At 34.6% G+C, this 23,585-nt stretch overlaps 1 protein-coding gene across 10 annotated transcripts in view; it reads right to left on the bottom strand.

The window, feature by feature from the left end:
• The window catches only part of BBS9 (Bardet-Biedl syndrome 9), a 452,928-nt gene that overhangs the window by 239,417 nt on the left and 189,926 nt on the right, over positions 1-23,585 (bottom strand). For 9 of the 10 annotated variants that reach the window (XM_057732077.1, XM_057732081.1, XM_057732080.1 and 6 more), the window contains 4 exons: positions 19,703-19,805; positions 18,045-18,149; positions 15,925-15,939; positions 10,545-10,685 (listed from right to left, as the gene is read on the bottom strand). In XM_057732077.1, the coding sequence (XP_057588060.1) occupies positions 10,545-10,685; positions 15,925-15,939; positions 18,045-18,149; positions 19,703-19,805 (364 nt within the window). The remainder of the gene's footprint in view (positions 1-10,544; positions 10,686-15,924; positions 15,940-18,044; positions 18,150-19,702; positions 19,806-23,585) is intronic. The other variant, XM_057732082.1, reaches the window with a different exon arrangement.

Consider the following 23,585-nt stretch of genomic DNA (forward strand, 5'->3'; position numbering starts at 1 on the left):
GCAATGTTGTAACAAACTCAACAAAGACTTTAAAAAAAAAAAACAATGGTCCACATCAAAAGAATCTTTCTAAAAAAATAAATAAATAAAAAATAAATGGGGCTTCCCTGGTTGTGCAGTGGTTAAGAATCTGCCTGCCAGTGCAGGGGACACAGTTTCGATCCCTGGGCCAGGAAGATCCCACATGCTATGGAGAAACTCAGCCTGTGTGTCACAACTACTGAGCCTGCACTCTAGAGCCTGTGAGCCAGAACTACTAGCCCCACATGCTACAAATACTGAAGCCTGCACATCTAGAGCCCATGCTCCACAACGAAACAAGCCACCACAATAAGAAACCCTTGCACCGCAACGAAGAATAGCCCTCGCTCGCCACAACTAGAGAAACCCTGAGTGCAGCAACAAAGGCCCAACCAATGCAGCCAAAAATAAATAAATTAAATAAACAAATAATAAAATAAATCTTTTTTAAAAAATGAAAAAAATAATAAATGGTCTAAACACCCCAATTAAAAGACAGATAATGTTGTACTGCATTTAAAAAGCCAAGACTCAACTGTATGCTACCTATAAGAAACCTACTTTAATATAATGATGTAAACAACTTAAAAGTAAGAGAAGGAAATATGTATATATATACCACTGTAACACTAGGCAAAAGAAAGTTGGAATAGCTATATTAATATTATAAAAGTAGATTTTAGGGCAAAGAATATTAACAAAGACAGAGGCTATTTCATAATAATAAAGAGAATATTGTACACCTAAACTTTCATGCACCTATAACAGAACTTTAAAATGTACGAAGCAAAAATTTCAGATCTGCAAAATAAATAAATAAATAGACAAATCATAGTTTAAGACTTCAACAACCTACTCTCAATAACTGACCCATGTAGGCAGAAAATCAGTAACGATACAGAAGATTAAAAACATTATTAGAAAATTTGCTTTAACTGACATTTATGTAACATTCCACCCTACAACAGCAGAAAATCCATTATTTTCAAATGCATGTAGAACATATATAAAAAAAGTTCAATCTTGGGGCCATTAAATGTCTCAATAAATTTCAAAGAATTCAAGGTATGTTCTCCTACCACAGTGAAATTGAATTCCAAATCAATAACAAAAGTTCTACAGAAAATTCCCAAGAGTTTGGAAACTACATACCATACATCTAAATAACACTCGGGTTTGGAGGTTCCTTAAAAAAACTACAAATAGAACTACCATATGATCCAGTAATCCCACTACTGGGCATATACCCAAAGAAAATCATAATCCCAAAAGAAACTTGTACCATAATGTTTATTGCAGCACTATTTACAATAGCCAAGACATGGAAGCAACCGAAATGCCCATCGACAAATGAATGGATAAACAAGATGTGGCATATATATACAATGGAATATTACTCAGCTATAAAAAGGGATGAGATGGAGCTATATGTAATGAGGTGGATAGACCTAGAGTCTGTCATACAGAGTGAAGTAAGTCAGAAAGAGAAAGACAAATACTGTATGCTAACTCACATATACAGAATCTAAAAATGGTACTGATGAACTCAGTGACAAGAACAAGGACGCAGATGCAGAGAATGGACTGGAGAACTCGAGGTTTGGGGGGGGCGGGGGTGAAGGGGAAGCTGAGATGAAGTGAGAGAGTAGCACAGACATATATATACTACCAACTGTAAAATAGTCAGTGGGAAGTTGTTGTATAACAAAGGGAGCCCAACCCGAGGATGGAAGATGCCTTAGAGGACCGGGGCGTGGAGGGTGGGGGGGACTCGAGGGGGGGGGAGTCAAGGAAGGGAGGGAATACGGGGATATGTGTATAAAAACAGATGATTGAACCTGGTGTACCCCCCCAAAAAAAAAAAAAAAAAAACTATGCCCAAACTACTAAAAACTACTAAAAGTAAAAAAAGAAAAAAAAAAAAAGTGCTTTACACTGAATGAAAATTAAAAACACAACATTTCATAATTTGTAGAATGCAGCTAAAGCAATAGTTAGAGGAAATTTTGTAGCATTAACCAACTACATTAACAAGAGGAATGGTGTCTGCTTTCACCTTAAGAAACTAGAAATAAAGAGAAGAAAATTAAACCCAAAGTAAGCAGAAGAAAGGAATAGCAGAGAAATTAAAAGGAATAGAAAGCAAAAAATAAAAAGAGGAAATGAATGAAACCAAAAGCTGGTTTTTCAAAAAGAGATAAAATGGATAAACCTCTAGTCAAAAGATCAGGAAACAAAAAAAGAGAGAAAACACAAATTACCAGTATTAGTAATGACTGAGTTGTCATCACTACAGATTCTACAGATATTAAAAGGATAAGAAAATATTATGAACAACCTTATGCCAATAAATTCAACAATTCAGATGAAATGCACATATACCCTGACAGACAGAAACTAGCAAAGTTCACTCAATAAGAAATAGATAACCTGAACAGTCTCATATCCTTTGAAGAAACTGAATTTATAGTTTAAAAGCTACCCCATAAAGAAAACTAGGTCTGGAAAACTTCCCTGGTGAATTCTTCCAAATATTTAAGCAAAAAATAAAACCAATTCTGCACTCTTCAAAAAAACTGAAGGGAGGTAAATATTTCTCAATTTATTCCATAAACTCCAAATTAATGATATAATTATAAGGAAGCAAAATTACAGATCGATATCCCTTATAAACAGATGTAAAAATTATAAACTAAAGTTTAGCAAATTAAAACCAACAGTCTGTTGAAAGGAAAATACATCATGATCAACTATGATTTATCTCAAGAATGCACAATTGGGCTAATATTTAAAAATAAATCAATGTAATCCACCTATTAACAGACTGAAGAAGAAAACAATAAAAAAAAATCTCAATTGATATAGACAAAACATTGAAAAAATTAAATATCTATCCCTAATAAAACTCATAGCAAACCTGGTATAAAAGGGAACTTCCTCAAGCTGGTAAAGGACACCTACAAAATACTTACAGCTAAAACATATTTAATGCTGAAAGACTGAATGTCTGATCTGACCATTTCTATTCAATGTCTTCCCAGAAGTTCTAGCCAAGGTGAAAAAGCAAGCAAAAAGTAAACAATCTCCAGATTGGAAAAGAAGAAGTAAAAATGTTTTCACGTACAGATGACATGATCATCTATGTACAAAATCTGATTAAATCTACAAAAAAAGCTAGTAGAAACAATAAGTGGTTTAACAATGTTGTATGATACTAGATCAACATACAAAAATCAATTGTATTTTATATACTAGGAAAGAACAATTTGAAATTGAAATAAAACACTACAATTTGCAATTGCATCATAATATATTAAATACTTAGGGATAAATCTGACAAAGATTTTAAGACCTGTTCATTGAAAACTACAAACTCTTAATGAGAAAAATAAAATATGCCCTAAATAAATGAAGGTTTTTACTTTCATCTTAAGAAACTAGGATACGGGCAGAGCGGCAACATGGTGGCGCCGGGAGCTAGAGGCCCTCTGGATGCTAAGAGTGGGAAGCACCCCACCCCCGCAACCCCGGCTCAGCACATCGACCAGACTCAAGAGAAGCTGACTCCTGCATAACTGCAATTCATACGGCAGGTGCAGCTCGCCCAATGGCAGAAAACACTGTCACAGCAGTGGACCCAGAACATCGTGACTGGCCTGGGCATTGTGGCCCTGGTGTTAGCAATTTATGGTTACACCTTCTACTCAGTGTCCCAGGAGCGTTTCTTGGATGAGCTGGAAGATGAGGTCAAAGCTGCTGACCCTGAGCTCTGGAAAGGGCATCGGAACACTGATCCAGATGGGCACTGTGAATCTCTGGCCTGATAGAGTCCCTTCACATGGTGGATGATGCCCCATGACACTGCAGAAATTGAACCCTGCTCACAGCATTGCTTGCCTTCTTGCTAACTTTGGACCATGATAGAGCCCAAGTAGCCACGGTCTGTGCATTTGTCCATCGTCAAGGGAACATGCCCACCTTGCATTCATTCTCTGTGGTCACTGACCCCTTTTCCTGGTTTGTTTCCTTGTTTGAGGTATCCGACCTTGGCTTTTCCCAAGCTTTCTTACTTTGTGGTTTATCCCCTTCACCTCCCAGGGGCTGACTGGGAGGGTAGAGGACAACAGTGGGCTGTTATAGGGGTGGGTGTGGCAGCTCCGTGCAGTGTTGGAGTCTAACGTGGGAAAGATGGGGTCAGGTTGAGAATAATAAACTGAGTCATCTCTCAAAAAAAAAACAGAAAGAAAGAAAAAGAAAAAAGAAACTAGGATTAAGTGGAGGAAATTTTACCATGTTCAATATTATTAAGATGTTGTTTCTCTCCAACTTGATCTATAGAATTAATGCAATCCCAATTCCAATGAAAATCCCTGAAGGCATTATTTTTAACCCATAAGCTGATTCTAAGATTCATGTGAAAATGCAAATGATCTAGTACATCCAAGACAACTTTGAAAAAAAAAGAATAAAGTTGGAGAAATTACGCTACCTGACTTCTAGACTTACACATAGTAATTAAAACAGCATGCCATTGGTAAATAGCAATATTGATGGGCAAAGACAAATAGATCAATGGAACACACTGAGAAGAAGTATATATATATACATTCTGATGATTTATATAGTCCTATGATATATAGTCAGATAATTTTCAACAACTTTGCAAAGGCGATTGTGGGAAAAAAGTAGTGCTGGGGGAATTCCCTGGCTGTCCAGTGGTTAGGACTCCGAGCTTCCACTGCAGGGGGCATAGGTTCAATCCCTGGTCGGGGAACTAAGATCCCTCAAGCTGCATGGCGTGGCCAAAAAAAAATAGTAGTTCTGGAACAGTAGATATTCATATGCAAAAACATGAATTTTATCCATATCTCACACCATACATAAATGTTAACTTGAAATGGATGAGTCCTAAATGTAAAACATAAACCTAAAAAACTTCTAGAAAAAAACATACGAGAAAAACCTTGTAACCTTGAGTTAGGTTTCTTAGATGTAACATTAAAATCATGATCCATAAAAGAAAAAAACTGATAAATTGGGCTTTATCAAAATTAAGAACTCTGCTCTTCCAAAGACACTGTTAAGAGAATGAAAAGACACGCCATAGACTGGGAGAAAATATTTGCAAATCACATAATCTGATAAGGGAGTGAAAGAGGCAGACAAAAAGAGTCCATACTGAGTCATTCCATTTTATAAAATTTTAGAAAGTGCAAACTAATCTACAGGAACAGAAAGGAAACCAGTGGTTGCTTAGGGATGGGGAAAAAAGGATCACAAAGAGGCACAAAAGGAAGCTCTTTGGGGTGATGGATATTTTCAGCATCATGATTGCAGAGATGGTTTCAAAAGTATATACAAACATAAAAATTTACCAAATTGTTTACTTTCTACATGTGTACATAGTTATACTCCAATAAAGTTGTTTTTTATAAAAAGAAAAAATACCCTAAAGCTGTGTTTCAGAAGAAAAAATATATTAAAACGTAGCAGGAGAAAATATAAGTAAATCTTTTATAATCTTAAAATAGAGATTATTCTAAGCACAATATGAAAACTTGAAACTAAAAAAATAAAGCAGTTAATAAAATTAAATCTTAAAATAAATTTTACTACCTAAAAATATAAACCTTATATGTTAAAAGAATATAAGTAGTTAATAACAATTACAAAATTTCTATGCTCACAAATAATACAGAAATGCAAATTTTAAAGAGAGATGTCATTTTTCACCTAACCATGTCAAAAATAAGATTTAAATCCAGCTGCTACCCTGAGTACAAACCCTGATGTTGGGCTTGTAACGTGATGCAATTATTATGGAAGTAACTTCAGCATCTGAATAAAGTTTTCAAATGTGCATATCCTTTAACTCAGTCATTTATCTTCAAGGAATTTCTCCAAACAGAAACACAGAAGTACGAAAAAGCTATGTATATGGCACCTCCAAACAATAGAATATCATGTAAACATTAAAATACAAATTCATTGACAATGAAAGATAGCCATATATTTGAGTACCATAAAAGACTGCTACAATAACATGTTATTTGTTATTACATTTAAGTAAAATTTTTGTGTAAAATAACTGTTATCATGGCATACACTGAATGTCACCTAACAACATCTATTCCCAACCTTCTTTTCCCTAGCCCACCTACATTAGTTCTCAGCCTCCTTTACTGCTAGAAGAGGCCATGTGACAGTATTATGGCTATTGAGGCCTAAGAAGAAAAATCCTAAGAACTTTATGGAAACGTGCCTTTCTGATAAAAGTTACAGTCATTGCTATAGCTATCTCTTTCCCCTACCTCCTGTTTTGTAGTCAGTTATGATGACTTAAGCCAAAGCAGCTATCTTTCTGCCATGGAACAAGCCAACACACTAGGGAATGCACATTGCAAAGAAAGAAAAAAGCTGGGTCTTTGATAACATTCACAAACCACCATACCAGCTTCCATTGTCCATTTCTGGACTTCTCCTTGTTTGAGATAAAAAATATATATTATCTTGCTTAAGTCACATTTAGCCAAAATCACCCCAGACAATTATTTACATATGTATGTAAATAAATATCTTCTACATAGCCATTAAGCATATTAAAGCTTTTTATACTTATTCTTTGCTGGCCAGGATTTGGGGCATTAGACACCTCCATTCAAACATTGTTGATAGAGTTAACTACTATGGCCCTTCAGTAAGTCAATTTCACATTATATTTCAAAAGCTTTACAAATATTATTATCCTTTGACTCAGTAATTCTACTTCTAGATATTAATCAAAGAAATAATAAATTTAGAGGAGTATTGCTATAATATATTTACAATATTAATAAACTGAAAACATACATGTTGAAAATATAAAGCTGGCTAAATGATTTTATATTATAGTATAGATTTATGATAGAATAGTATATAATCATTAAAATCATAAAATAAAAAATCTAATTATATAGAAAGATGTCTCACAACAATATGCAAAGTAATAGTCTTTGGGGGATGAAAGCTTAGAAAAAATATTTTTTAAGAGTAGGAAAATGTAATGAAATATAAACAAGACTAAAAGGCAACCCTCAGAATGGGAAAAAATAATTGCCTATGAAACAACGGACAAAGGATTAACCTCCAAAATATACAAGCAGCTCATGAAGCTTAATACCAAAAAAGCAAATAACCCAATCCACAAATGGGCAGAAGACCTAAATAGACATTTCTCCAAAGAAGACATACAGATGGCCAACAAACACATGAAAAGATGCTCAACATCACTCATCATCAGAGAAATGCAAGTCAAAGCCACAATGAGGTATCACCTCACACCAATCAGAATGGCCATCATCACAAAATCTGGAAACCACAAATGTTGGAGAGGGTGTGGAGAAAAGGGAACTTTCCTGCACTGTTGGTGGGACTGTAAGTTGGTACAGCCACTATGGAAAACAATTTGGAGGTTCCTTAAAAAACTACAAATAGAACTACCATATGATCCAGTAATCCCACTCCTGGGCATATACCCAAAGAAAATCATAATCCCAAAAGAAACTTGTACCATAATGTTTATTGCAGCACTATTTACAATAGCCAGGACATGGAAGCAACCCAAATGCCCATCAACAAATGAATGGATAAACAAGATGTGGCATATATACACAATGGAATATTACTCAGCTATAAAAAGGGATGAGATGGAGCTACATGTAATGAGGTGGATAGAACTACAATCTGTCATACAGAGTGAAGTAAGTCAGAAAGAGAAGGACAAATATTGTATGCTAACTCACGTATACGGAATCTAAAAATGATACTGATGAACTCAGTGAGAAGAACAAGGATGCAGATACAGAGAATGGACTGGAGAACTCGAGGTATGGGAGGGGGCGGGGGGTGAAGGGGAAACTGAGACAAAGCGAGAGAGTAGCACAGACATATATATACTACCAACTGTAAAATAGATAGTCAGTGGGAAGTTGTATAACAAAGGGAGTCCAACTCGAGGATGGAAGATGCCTTAGAGGACTGGGGCGGGGAGGGTGGGGGGGACTCGAGGCAGGGGGAGTCAAGGAAAGGAGGGAATACGGGGATATGTGTATAAAAACAGATGATTGAACTTGGTGTACCCCCAAAAAATAAAAAATAAAAAAATTTAAAAAAATTAAAAAAAGAGTAGGAAAATGTAATGAAATATAAGTGGATATTGCTGGGTGGTAGAATTACCAGTAACTTTCATTTTTTCCTTTTTGGTTATCCATTCCTAAATTTCACATTTCTTTTGTAATAAGAAAAATTAAAGTTATTTTAAATATACAAAAAAACCCTGAAATAAACAAATAGGGAGATATGGATTAAAAGTAGTTTTATTTCTTCTCTATGAAGATCATTCATTTTATTTCTGTTAAAAAAATAGATTTGCTGGGCTTCCTAGGTGTTTGGCGCAGTGGTTAAGAATCCGCCTGCCAATGCAGGGGACACAGGTTCGATCCCTGCCCCAGGAAGATCCCACATGCCACAGAACAACTAAGCCCATGCGCCACAAGTATTGCGCCTGCGCTTTAGAGCCTGTGAACCACAACTATTGAGCCTATGTGCTGCAACTACTGAAGCCCACACGCCTGGAGCCCGTGCTCCTCAACAAGAGAAGCCACGGCAATGAGGAGCCCATGCACCACAACGAAGAGTAGCCCCCACTCACCACAGCTAAAGAAAGTCCATACACAGCAAAAAGGACCCAACACAGCCAATTAAATAAATAAATAAATAAATAAGATATGCAATAGCAACTTTATCTAACATCAACATATGTCACATATAGCAAGAGAAAAATGTATCATGAAAAGTGAAAAAGTAGCAAGAGTATTTATTTTAAACACTTACAGGATTCCAGCATGTTTAATATGAACACAAATCTGGAAACTCCAAAAGATGGAAACTCCAAAAGAGAACACGCTATATTACATAAACTGAATCTTAGGGGAGATTTGTAAAAATTTGTCATTGAGTCCCATTTTTAAAGTGAGTAAGAAGCAAATATATGCTGATGAACCTAAGATACCTCTGACAACAAAACAACTGAGTCCAAAATCAGGACAGAAATGGATGAGTTATCTAAGCTTTCCTTAGTACTTCTTATTCAATTCATAGCTTACAGAGATTCTCTCTCTGGTCAAAAGCATACATTCTTATTCAATCTCTGTTGGTTTCAGTCATCTACAGTAGAGATCAACCACTCAGAAGCCAGAGTCTTAAACATTTTTCAAGGGCATCAATAAATTTGGTGTGCAACATACAATTTCCAACTATTACTGTCAGGATAGAATAAGAGACCAAGGAACTAGCATGTTTGTATAAGATGTTATAAAGGTAGTGACTCTTTCTGCCTTTTTTATAATCCAAATTTGTTATAAGAAAATTGGCTAAAAAGAAAGGGAAAGGAAGGGAAGGGAATAAGAAGTCAAAAGGTACAAAATCATTTGCTAACCACACACACACACACACACACACATTCACTCAAATTCATTCAAACTAAAGAATAGATTAACTGTAATAAAGAGCAACTTGGAGAGTTTTCATAGAGTTACACATAAATAAAGCCTTTAAAAACACTTCAAATTAATGAAAAATAAATTTTAATCACTTTAAGTAGTTAAATTAAGACAAAAGTTGACTTACCATAAATTTCTAAACCTTGTGTGAAATACTTTGTATTCTAAATCCTATCTACTAATGCAAGGGTGAAGATGCATCTTACAGTCCACAGTACTGATTTTTAATGATGGATTTAAAAGGGCTGATTTAATTCCCAGAATTTTTTTTAATTCCACCTCATCACCAAGAAAGTTAACAGATGCGACACATTAGAAACCCCGGCAACTAAATATATCCAATCAACGCCTCTCTTTTCTAAGCTACCCAACACCTGAAGAAAGTCACACCTTCACAAATTACCCCAAATGTTCACTGTGATATTCAAGCTTCATACACAAAGCCCCTTCTAAAGCATCCGAGGCAGAGAATGAACACTGCTCCCTCCAGCTGCTGAAGACAGCAGAACCACAAAGAATATCTACTTATGAGATTACTTTTCAGAGGCATAAGAATATACTTTTAAAAGATACATCTCTAAAAACCTACAATGAAGATGAATAATAAATATTTACATGCTTAGAAAAGGGATATATTCAAAAACCTACAATAAAGATGAATAATAAATATTTACATTCCAAGCCAAAAATTTCCACAGTCTAAAAAGAAACATTTGATGTTTTCATTTCTAAATGCTGAAGCAAAATAATGATTATAATAATTTTAATCAAACTTAAAAGGTACACTTTATTCACTTTATTACCTTGTTGATACAAGGTATTCGCCTTTGAACAGGCAAACAAGAGGAAAAAATCCTTGAGGCGTTTTTATATTCTGACTTAACAATTATCTAATAATTACCCATCATTACCTGATGATGAAGGATTCCATTCTAAATTCTTAACATTTCTGATGTTACAGGCATGTTACTTCAAAAGTCCTACCTGGAAAGAGACTGAGAAGACTGACTGGAGATTTGTTGGTATCAATAGTTAGTTTGTGGCTTGCAGCTTTTGAAGGCTGGCCTGGTAAGCAGATTAATTTCAGCGGAAGTCTAAACTTACATTGGCTAACTCGAGGAATGCCTAAAATAAAAAGAGAGAAATATATTCATAAATTTGACAAATAAGAAAACAAATATATTACTAGTCACAGTACATAGTAGCAGCATATCTTAGTTTAAATGTTTGCTACCTGCCCATTTCATTTAGCATAACTGAAATAACTGGAAAGCATTATCATAATTTATATTTTTATATTATTATCAAAAAGTACAAGGCAAAAAGAAAATCTTAAAAAGATGCACAGGTGTAAGCTCTGCCTTTAATAGTAATATCATATTTTAAAAATCATCACAGTCGAACACTATATAAAACATTATATATAGTTATATTCAATTACTGAACTGTCTTTAAGACCTTCAAAGCTCTAGCCCTAATCCAAGACTATCAGCTAAAATGAGCAAAGAATATGAAATTTATATCAGGAATACTCTATATGACCATATCTAATCATTTCTCTACCCCCCAAGTTTTTTAATCTTTAGCTTTTTTACTTATTGAAGATTCAAAGTACAATTAACAATTTGTAATAAATTATAAACATGAAAGCAGAATTTGCCCTACTAAAGTTCTAATGAAGTTCATGTCATTTTACACAGCAATATTAAGAATATCACTTTCATACAAAGTAAATTTTTCTCAATCTATCTAACTTTACATATCACTGTTAAGCAGCATCTTGAAAGGCTTACTTAGTCATTCAATTCGCAAAGTATACAGGCATATTGAAATAGGTAACTGCATAAATAAATAACAATGAAGAGTTTTATATCAGAATTTAGTTTTTAAAAATCATTCCTTTTAATATTTTTACAAAGAATAAAACTGAAACCAAAGCAAATTAGACTCTCTACTTATAAATCAAGTAAAGGAATTCTACAACTTTAGTTTTCTCTCCTTTTATACTAGGATTCTATTTTTGACTGGATAATATAAAAGATAATATACAGAAACCTGTATCTTAGTAAACTACCTTAGGAAAATGGAAAACTTAAAATGTTCTACTATACTTGATGGATCCACACATTAATTCCTTTATTTCTTTACAGTAGAGTCAGAGAGCAACTTAAAAATAGCAAAAGAAGCAGCAGTAAATTTTGGAGACATGATCCCAAAGTAGGATTGCTAGAATTAGCAATATATTTTGTTAATGCCAACTGGAGTCATGTGGTTTACTCTACAACCAAGCTGGGAGTACACTTTTCAGTACTACTTATTCACTAGGATAGTGAGAGATCATCAACAATGGCAAGCATATTGATATATGAGGTCAATTAAATACTTTTTCAGAGTATGTGGAGCATATCTGTCATTCTCTTCAACATAATCTATTATCCATCAAATTTTACATAGTTCATTTTTTGCTCATAACCAACAGATGTTAAATTCACTTCTCCTGGAATCCTAGATGCAAATTATAACTGGTGTCTCTTCAGAAAAGTCCCAGGGTTTTATTTTGTGACATTTTGTGAGGTTTTAAAAGCATGTGTATTTATACTTTACAATGATGAAATGTTTTGACTCAAAATATTATGGTAACATGATCTAAGCTACTGCTCAAACCACAGCTATCAGTATCACCACAAAAAAAGATTACGAAGCATTATTTTTTCCAACTTCACATATTCCATATATCTCCAAATTATGAAACTATACCTACTAATATGTTTCCTCTACAATATATAAATTACAGCTTCAATTAATAGACGCCGTCTGGAAAGAACAAGGAAACTGAAGCCGATTTCTGTTTCCTTCATTTTTAACGAATAGAATAAAAGGGGGGGAAGCTTCAACCTCTGACAATTCTATACATGCACAAAGAGAAGCGATCTTCTATGTTCTTTCAACCAAAGTCTGAGTTAATTGTTGAAATAAAATTTGGCTGCAAATGCACTTCCAAAACTATACTGCTAAAACTGTGGCTCTACTTGACTTGGACCAGGTACTGATTGAATTTGTGGTAAAACAAAATTAATCATGATCAACAACCCGAGCCTTATGTTACTTATATATATTCAAAGATTATTACCCTAAAACGCCAAGAACTGAGAGCTAAAGAAACTGGTGGTGTACACATGTTTTCAGAAATTGAAACAAATGGATAGCAAGCACTAATAAACCCAAGAAGGGAAATACATTATAACTCAATTCACAGTTCAGTTAAGTCAATTAATGACAATATCACACACTATGGCAATGGTCTGCAGTAGCTAAGATTTGCAGAACCCCTCCAGAATTTCCTTTCTCTCCAGGAATTGTAAACCTGTTTCATAGGACATTTGGAAAACATTACTTTGAAAAATGATGACACTCATACTTAATAAAATGATTACGGCTATTTTTTAAATGATGGCAGCTTGAAAAGTTTTACTATTGGGGGAAAAAAGAGTATGCAATCCTTTAGAAACCAGTTTAAGGAAACCATATCTTTAAAAAGAAAAATTCTAATGACAGTATTTTATATTACTTCTCATCAAATTAAAACTCAAGCATTTCAAAATATAATGTCTAGTATTTAGACATGGGGTTTATCAGAGGCACACTTCTACTGAGATTTACATTTTCTTAAGAAACTTGAAATGCACATTTGGCTACCAATTACTCTTCAGGCTATAATTGTATCTAAGAACCTGAAGCCAGAGGTACATAGAGGTATGTGTAAGTGTATACATATGTGTATCTGTAATAAGGAAGGAAAGAACTACATGCATTTAAAGACCTTCCAAAGTTGCTAGTAGGATAGCTTTCAAATTAGTTGAAAGAGCCTAACTGGTGCTCTTATTTGCCAAGCAAAAATAGAGACACAAATGTAGACAACAAACCTATGGATACCAAGGGAGAAAGGGGTGGGGTGGGGTGGGAGGAATTGGGAAATTGGGACTGACACATATACACTATTGATACTATGTATAAAATAGACAATTGATGGGAACATACTGTATAGCACAAGGAACTCTACTTAATGTGGTATCCTAAATGGGAGGGAAATCCAAAAGGGAGGGGATATCTGTATATGTATGGCTGATTCATTTTGCTGTGCAGTAGAAGCTAACACAACATTGTAAAGCAACTATACTCCAAAAAAAATTAATTTAAAAAAAAAAAAGAGCCGAACTGGTCCTAACTGCCTACCATCAGTGATATTTAGTTGGCAAAACAGTCTCTGTTTGGCTTATTCAACTCTCTGAATACAATGCTGAGAGAAAAGAAAAGTTTGGTCATTTGTAATACTCACATATTGGCCTAATTGCTCATCAGACTGACTTTGTTCTACTGTTTTTTAACAAATGTAATCACCTCTCCTTCAAACACTTCCCCTTCTAGCCTACTAGAGGAAATGGATAGTCGCAAGTACTACGGTGCAATTAATCACAAAATTATTTAACACTTAGAAAATTCACATCAAGATCACTCCTGACAGAACAATTTTTCCAGGAAGAGAATTCTAATTACCCCTGGCACACCCAAGAGACTAGTATCACTGTCAAGAGGGAAGCCAAAATGTGCTTTTAAGAAAAGAAAAAAGAACTTACATACCAGAGTAGAATAATGATATCTATATATTACACATCTATATAATGCCTTTAGAACTCTTTCCAGGGGCCTGCTAGAGTCATTTCGTATTGAAAACAAGGAACCCCAATGCAGTAGCAACGTCTGGTAGCCAGAACTTCCTTGATCCCTTCCTGTTATGTCTGGCTACGTACTGTGCTCCATCTGCAGTCATGTTTTACACTGCATGTCATGTAACCTTAAGGCAGAAATAATGGAGACTAACTCTTATGGGACAACATAAAATCTCATTTGCTTCTCTTTTTCCACATGCGAAAGCAGGACTGCTTATCTGCAATATAGTCTGAACAGATCAGGCCAATAAAATGGAACAGTCTTTGAAATTTGAAGCCTTGTGTGTAAGATCTAAGTGGCAACATTTTATTTTCTTGCCTACTGATGAAGCTGAATATTTCAACTCTACTCCCTGAAGCTTAATTATAATTTTAAAATATATCATGAGATTATTAAAACCAGCTTTAGCTTTGCATTGAAATACTAAAATTTCCAGATATTATTTTTTTCCTCATGGTTTGATCTGAATTTATAGTAAGAGGGAATAAATTCCTTTCAATAATAACTTTTACTGATTTTTTTAAAACTCAAAACAAAGAATTTAAATAGTAATATGGTATTTTATAAAATTTATTGCAAAATCTTATCAGTTTCATGCAATCTTGCAAAGTAAAATGTAAATATTCATTATTAATATTATTTTAATAAGCCAAATTCTAATTTGGCAAGTATACTTTATGTTATTAAGCTAAAAGCATACTTCTATTAAAATATTTCTCATATAAATACATTTTTACCTCCCAGACAGTATGTAACTCAGGTGTTGGCACCACCAAAACTATATGAGTAAATATTGCCATTATTTTTAAGTATTTTTTTATCTAATTATTACCAATCAATATTATCTAATATTAATCTTAAAATGGCTAATAAACCAAGACAAACTATCACATTAAGTGTGTCTAGGCTGAAAGATAATCAAAGTAGAAGATACTTTTAGAGTGCCTGTCATGTAACCAGATGCTGCACAATTTAGAGATAAGTACTTGAACCCTGGTCTTAAAGAGCTCAAAAATCTACTAGGGGAACCTAAGGAACAAACGATGAAATTCATATTATGATAAGCACTATAGCAGAGTAATAAACAAAGGATTTGGAGAAAACAAAATGGTGACAGCACTGACCCCGGCAAGTTCAAGGGGTCAGAGCCTTGATGATATTCCCCCACAAATTCTAAACAAGACAAGGAATAGGCCCACAGAATGAATACACATGGAATTCTGATCAGAGGAAGAGGTGAATCTTTTGGGGTATACAGAATCAGGCAATTTAGAATTCAGAATTTTTTTCCTTACTCTTTTTTAAGTAAACTAAGATAACAGAGCATATAGGTAAATCACCAATGACTTACAGAAATGTTTTCAATGACATCTTTGATTTTGTTCAAAAAAGCCATGGAGCTTCATAGTTTCTCATGACTCTGAAACAACTAATAATGAATGACAAGTATCTATAAGTGGAAACATCTACTATCTTCTCCATAGCCAGATTAAGGCACTGAATCACCCTAAAGAGGTTGCCATAGTTAAAACAGCAGTCCATAAAAAGAATTCATTCATGGTATAATACCAATTCAATTAACTGACCAAATTTCAGTTCTGAAATTCATTTTGTTCTAAATTCTCTTTTCACTTACCATCAGGATTTCGATCTATCCATCAGAGGCAATGCAAAAAGGGATAGGGGAGAAAGAATGCAACAAATTATCTGTTGTAAAATTACAACACAAACAATACATACGTGCTTAAAATATAAATTAAAATTTTCAAGATTCTCCCAGATGATTTAAATGGCCCTCCAATAAAGATAAGCCAATTCACAATTGAAGAATATAACATGAATAAATGAAATCTAACAATATATTTGCTTTTTCATTCTCAGAAGTCCATGAGTGGGTGTTATTCCAGTATAAATGTGGCAAAAAGAGGTAAAGATATATGATCTAGCCAAAAGCAAACCAGACTCAATATATAAATGACATCAAGAACACTAAATGAATTTTTGGAAAAAAAAATCTGAGTGAAAGACAAATACATAATATTAATGTTTCCAGTTCACCTTTAGTTAGTAGATACTACTATGGAACAATGTCTTTTTTTCCCCAGCTTGTCTTGGTATTCTTTCACTTTTATAGACTTGTTTTTACTTTAATTTCTAATTAACTTTCAAACAAAGAGCTTATGCTCTTTGGTTTAGTAATACTTTATAGTCTTTCAAATTCTGTCTTTAGAAAAGTATAATAGCTAAAAACGGTATGTGCAATTGTAAGTTCACCAAATGATTTTATAACTTTATAACATGTTTTTATGTCTTTTGCCCACTTGCTAGGTAATCCATTTCTTTATTTTAAATTTATTTTCAACCAGTATCACTAATTTTCCTTGAAAGCAAATGAAATAATTAGCTGAATTAAGGCATCAACAATCTCTACAACTGCATATTCAAGGTGTAAGAAAGATAAAAAGTATAATAATGCCTATGATTATTGAGATGTTCAATTAATGATAAATGATCTAGAGATGTTAGTCAAACATTTCCGATTTTTTATTTCACAACTCAAAATTAAAATAACACTGAATATTTCAATGTTCTTTTCAGAAATACCCAACTAAAAAGTCCATCATTCCTTGATCCCTATGGAAGCTTTGCATTTCTTTCTGAAGCCAACTTTCACAAAGCCATTTCAACATAAAATATTTATGTTACACCAAATTTTGAAAATATAGGTAAAGAGTTAAAGTGGTCACTTCTGGCTAAAAATAAATTTTTTTATAATTTAAGGTAAAATAACTTACAAAGAAGAAGAACAGATTTTGAAAACACGTACTAAAGTTATAAAATCACCCCCAAGTATAGACTTGTCAATGCATAAACCAGAAAATTCACTTAGACAAAATAAGAACTAAAAACATTGCCATGGTGCCTCATTAGTGCAGTAGGTAGTGCGTCAGTCTCATAAAAGCATTGCTAAGTAAGCAAAGTGGATAACAACAGAGAGAAAAAACTATAAGGCATCTCTAAAGCTTTTTAAACCAAGAAAACTGTCCAGAAATGCTTAAAAAACACAGATGCAACATTGCTGAAATACCCTATCAGTTACACTACATTTAAATGTTTTTTAAGAAAAGCAATGACTAATTATTCTTATTCTATCGATCAACTAATTGCCAAACTGTTACTATGAATAATTCACTACACACACACACACACACAAACTATAAAATTGAACCCAAGTTGAAATTTATAATAACTGGATCTCAACTGGACTAAAGATAACTTTTTTGATCTATTAAGAGTTTCCAGAAATAATACAGATCCTGTTCTCAAATATTTTAACATGTAAGATACTAAAGCAGTACCTGAAACTCTGAAGAGAGTCTTAATATTAGAGTAACCCATAACAGTCTTTTTTTATTAATTTAGACTAGGCTTTTCTCTTTAGTTCAAATACATGAAGTCTGACTAGATAACATTCTTCTAGTGGGAATAAAAATATATCATAATTGCTATTAAATGAAAGACAGAATCAAACATTACATATGGAAATCAGCTAAATAGACTTATTGCTAATTATTCATAACATCAAAAATGTATGTAATTTGGACATACATTTTAATTTAACACTACAATATATTTTTTCATTTAATATTTTACAATGTGTTTTCCCATCTTAAAGACTTAAACCCTTAACTCATATCTCCAATAATTTAAAAGAAGTGATAAGGCTTGGAAATTCATGAACAACTATATGTTTACCTGTTGGTCTGGAATAAGAAACAACAGCATTTCCTTCCAATTCAGGTGGTAAATAACTTCCTTTCAGATAAACGGAAAAGCCTACTGTTCTAGTCATCTCTGGTGCTATAAGCAATGTAAAAATAATATAAGTTGCATAATTTTGGACAATTATTAACAATTAAAGTGAAACATATACTGTACGCAGCTGGTGTAATAAGCAGTTTACATAACGCTTACGTAGATTAATTCATTTAATCCTCACAACAACCCTACATAGTGGGTACTATTATTATTATTCCCGTTTTTTGGTGCATGAGGAAAATGGCCACAGAGAGATTAAAAAGTTTGCCCAAGGTCACATAGCTAATACAGAGCTGGGAATTGACTCCAGAACAAGGGTACCTAACATTCTACACCACTGCTACTCTTTACTCAGGTGAACAGGCAGCATGAACACAGAAAAAGGCATGCAAAGGGCAAGAGAATTTGGGAGTGAGAAATAGTACTTTATCATGGCTAGAACACGGACTGCAGGAGGAAGTGGAAGGCGGGACTGGATACAGATGTAACTAAAACTGTAGCAATTTAGCAGATTGTGCATCACCTTCCACATTCATGTGTTTGACCTCCAACCTGCATTAGAGAGCTATAAGAGGTTTTTAACTGGAAAAATTAATTGCCCAGAATGTGTTTCAGAAAGACAAATTGGAAGTATTGTGAAAAATTAAAACATAAAGTGAGATATCACCTACCAGGTTATTACCTCAACAATTCAACCACTCATTCACTGATTCAATGAATACTTAATTGAGTTTCCACTATCTACCGGGCACTAAGGTAAGAGTTGGTTGTATAAAGGAAAAGAAGAGACATCGGTTCTTGATTTTTGTGAATAAAGACATAGGATTCCCTGCTGAACAGTGGCAGTGAAGAAAGACAGAAAAAGACTTGAAAGGTAATTCAGAAATCATCCTAACAGGACTAATGACAATTTGGATGTAAGTGGTAAGAGAGACTCTATGCAAAGAAATCTTACTAAGAGTTGCCATTTATTACCTGTCTACTATTTTAGGCATCATTACAGATATCTTACATAGATTCATTTTCTAATTAAATCCAATTAATTTTCTGATTAAATTCTAATTAAAACAGTTCTACAACACATATCATTATCTTCTTTCTGCAGATCAAAACAAAACAAAACAAAAAGAAACAAAACAAATCAAAATTGAGGCTCCAAATAATTACTAAAGTAGCTTGCTCATGGTTACACATTGAGTGAGTGTCAGAGCCAGGATTCAAATTCAGGTCAGACTCCAAAGCCAATATTCTTTCTTCAAACATTATTGATTCAATAAAAGCTCACTATAGAAATGTCAATAAAAAAATAAAGCCTTCCAAAATATAGTATTTAAGTACAATTACAGGTTCATCTAGTTAAGAAAAGCACTTGAAAATCTATAAGTACTTCAGTTCAACAACCATTTATTGAATGTCCATGCTTGAGGTTTGGAGGGAAAATATAAGCAAAATAACACAATCATTGATTTCAGGAAGATACCAGTCTCACTATTCAGACAAGAAATATGGCCATGAAATAAACCCACTAATAGAAATTTTTTTAATTAAAAAAACCTCATACCATGATATACTTTAAGACAAAACAAAACACTTACCCATAAATTCAAAAGTGAACTGATCACAAGTCAGTACTAAAGGTGGTTGCACATAGACTGATAATTTGACCTTTTGTAATGCCACTCGATTCTGCAGTGTGATCTAAGAAAATTGAAATTGTTACTAATAGAAAATTACATTTTTTCCAGATTGATAGAATATCACAACTACTTAAAAAATCATTAGCAAATAATTAGGAAATACCATCTGAGAAAAAAATGAGCTGTCACAAAATATAACTTATAGCATCGGTAATAGATTAAAAAGTTCTACCCAGTCAGAAACTGGGCAAGGGAGTTGAACAGACTTTTCTCCAAGGAGATGTACAAATAGGCAACAAGCACATGAAAAAATGCTAAAAATCTTTGTATCAAATACAAAGTAACACCACAATGAGATACGACTACACATCCACTAAAATGCTATAATCAAAGGGACAGAAAAAACAGGTGTTAGCAAGAATGTGAAGAAACTAGAACCTGTATAAATTGCTGATGGAAAAGTAAAATGGTGCAACCATTCCAGAAAAAAAGTTTGGCAGTTTCTTTAAAAATTAAACATAAATTCACCATTCAAGAAGAATCAAGATGGCGGAGTAGGAGTACATGTGTTCACTCTCTCTTGCAAGAGCACCAGAATTACAACTAACTGCTGAACAATCATCGACAGAAAGACACTGGAACTCACCAAAAAAAACCACCCCACATCCAGAAACAAAGGAGAAGCCGCAATGAGATGGTAGGAGGGGTGCAATCACATTAAAATCAAATCCCATAAATGCTGGGTGGGTGACTCACAAGCTGGAGAACAGTTATACTGCAGAAGTCCACCCACTAAAGTGAGGGTTCTGAGCACCACGTCGGGCTTGCTAACCTGGCGGTCCAGCAATGGGAGGAGGAATCCCCAGAGAATCAGACTTTGAAAGCCAGCGGGATTTGATTGCAGGATCACCACAGGACTGGGGGAAATGGAGACTCCACTATTGGAGGGCACACAAAAAAGTGTGCTCACCAGGACCCAGGGAGGAGGAGCAGTGACCCCATAGGAGACTGAACCAGACCTACCTGCTGGTGTTGGAGGGTTGCCTGCAGAGGTGGGGGGCAGCTGTGGCTCACTGAGGAGACAGGAGCACTGGCAGAAAGGGTTCTGAGAAGTGCTCATTGGCATGAGCCCTTCCAGAGTCCACCATTAGCTCCACCAAAGAGCCTGTAAGCTCCAGTGCTGGGTTGCCTCAGGCCAAAGGACCACCAGGGTGGGAACACAGCCCCACCCTTTGGCAGACAAGCAGATTAAAGTGTCACTGAGCTCCACCCACCAAATCGGATTAAAGTTTTACTGAGCTCCGCCCACCCAGCCCAACCCACCATCAGTCCCTCCCATCAGGAGGCACCCATAAGCCTCCTAGACAGCTTCCTCCACAAGAGGGCAGACAGCACAATCAAGCAGTATCAGCAGTATTTCATCTTGTGGAACTGAAAATCACAGCCACAGAAAGACAGGGAAAATGAAAAGGCAAAACACTTTGTACCAGATGAAGGGACAGGATAAAACCTCAGCAAAACAACTAAATGAAGAGGAGATACGCACTCTTCCAGAAAAAGAATTCAGAATAATGACGGTGAAGATGATCCAGGACTTTGAAAAAAGACTGGATGCAAAGATCAAAAAGTTGCAAGAAAAGTTTACCAAAGACCTAGAAGAATTAAAGAGCAAACAAACAGAGGTATGCAACACAATAACTGAAATGAAAAATACACCAGAAGGAACCAATAGCAGATTAACGGAGGCAGAAGGGCGAATAAGTGAGCTGGAAGACAGAATGGTGATAATCACTGATGTAGAAAAGAATAAAGAAAAAAGAATGAAAAGAACTGAAGACAGCCTAAGAGACCTCTGGGACAATGTTAAACACAAAAACGTTCACATTATAGGGGTCCCAGAAGAAGAAGAGAGAGAGAAAGGACCTGAGAAAATACTGGAAGAGATTATAGTTGAAAACTTCCCTAACATGGGAAAGGAAAGAGCTACCCAAATCCAGGAAGTGCAGAGAGTCCCAGGCAGGATAAACCCAAGGAGAAACACACCAAGACACATAGTAGTCAAGTTGACAAAAATTAAAGACAGAGAAAAGTTATTAAAAGCAACAAGGGAAAAATGACAAATAACATACAAGGGAACTCCCATAAGGTTAACAGCTGATTTCTCAGCAGAAACTCTGCAAGCCAGAAGAGAGTGCCATGGTATATTTAAAGTGATGACAGGGAAGAACCTACAACCAAGAACACTCAACCCAGCAAGGATCTCATTCAGATTCAATAGAGAAATCAAAAGCTTTACAGACAAGCAACAGCTAAGAGAATTCAGCACCACCAAACCAGCCTTACAACAAATGCTAAAGGAACTTCTCTAAGCGGGAAACATAAAAGAAGAAAAGGACCTACAGAAACAAAAACAAAACAATTAAGAAAATGGTTATAGGAACATACATATCGATAATTACCTTGAATGTAAATGGACTAAATGCCCCAAACAAAAGACACAGATTGGCTGAATGGATACAAAAACAAGACCCATATATATGCTGTCTACAAGAGACCCACTTCAGACCTAGGGACCCATACAGACGGAAAGTGAGGGGATGGAAAAAGATATTCCATGCAAATGGAAATGAAAAGAAAGCTGGAGTAGCATTACTCATATCAGATAAAATAGACTTTAAAATAAAAAATGTTGCAAGAAGCAAGAAAGGGCACTACATAAAGATCGAGGGATCAATCCAAGAAGAAGAGATACCAATTATAAATATCTATGCACCCAATATAGGAGCACCTCAATACATAAGGCAAATGCTAACAACTATGAAAGAGGAAATCGACAGTAACACAATCATAGTGGGGGACTTTAACACCCCACTTACACCAATGGACGGAGCATCCACATAGAAAATTAATAAGGAAACACAAGCTTTAAATGACACAATAAATCAGCTTGATTTAATAGATATCTATAGGACATTACAACCAAAAAAAGCAGATTACACATTCTTCTCAAGTGCACATGGAACATTCTCCAGGATAGATCATATTTTGGATCATAAATCAAGCCTTGGTAAATTCAAGAAAATTGAAATCGTATCAAGCATCTTTTCTGACCACAATACTATGAGATTAGAAATCAATTACTGGAAAAAAAAAACTGTAAAAAACACAAACACATGGAGGCTAAACAATATGCTACTAAATAACCAAGAGATCACTGAAGAAATCAAAGGGGAAATAAAAAAATACCTAGAGACAAATGACAATGAAAACACAGCGATCCAAAACCTATGGGATGCAGGAAAGGCAGTTCTAAGAGGGAAGTTTATATTGATACAATCCTACCTCAAGAAACAAGAAAAATCCCAAATAAACAATCTAACCTTACACCTAAAGAAACTAGAGAAAGAAGAGCAAACAAATCCCAAAGTTAGTAGATGGAGAGAAATCATAAAGATCGGATCAGAAATAAATGAACTAGAGACAAAGACAACAATAGCAAAAATCAATAAAACTGAAAGCTGGTTCTTTGAGAAGATAAATAAAATTGATAAACCTCTAGCAAGATTCATCAAGAAAAAGAGGGAGAGGACTCAAATCAATAAAATGAGAAATGAAACAGGAGAAGTTACAATGGACACTGCAGAAATAAAAAGCACCATAAGAGATTACTACAAGCAACTATATGCCAATAAAATGGACAAACTGGATGAAATGGACAGATTCTTAGAAAGGTATAACCTTCCAAGACTGAATCAGGAAGACATAGAAAATATGAACAGACCAATCACAAGTCATGAAATTGAAACTGTGATTAAAAATCTCCGAACAAACAAAAGTCCAG

Source organism: Hippopotamus amphibius, chromosome 4 (genome assembly GCF_030028045.1).
Source record: "Hippopotamus amphibius kiboko isolate mHipAmp2 chromosome 4, mHipAmp2.hap2, whole genome shotgun sequence".
Taxonomy (NCBI): Eukaryota; Metazoa; Chordata; class Mammalia; order Artiodactyla; family Hippopotamidae; genus Hippopotamus; species Hippopotamus amphibius.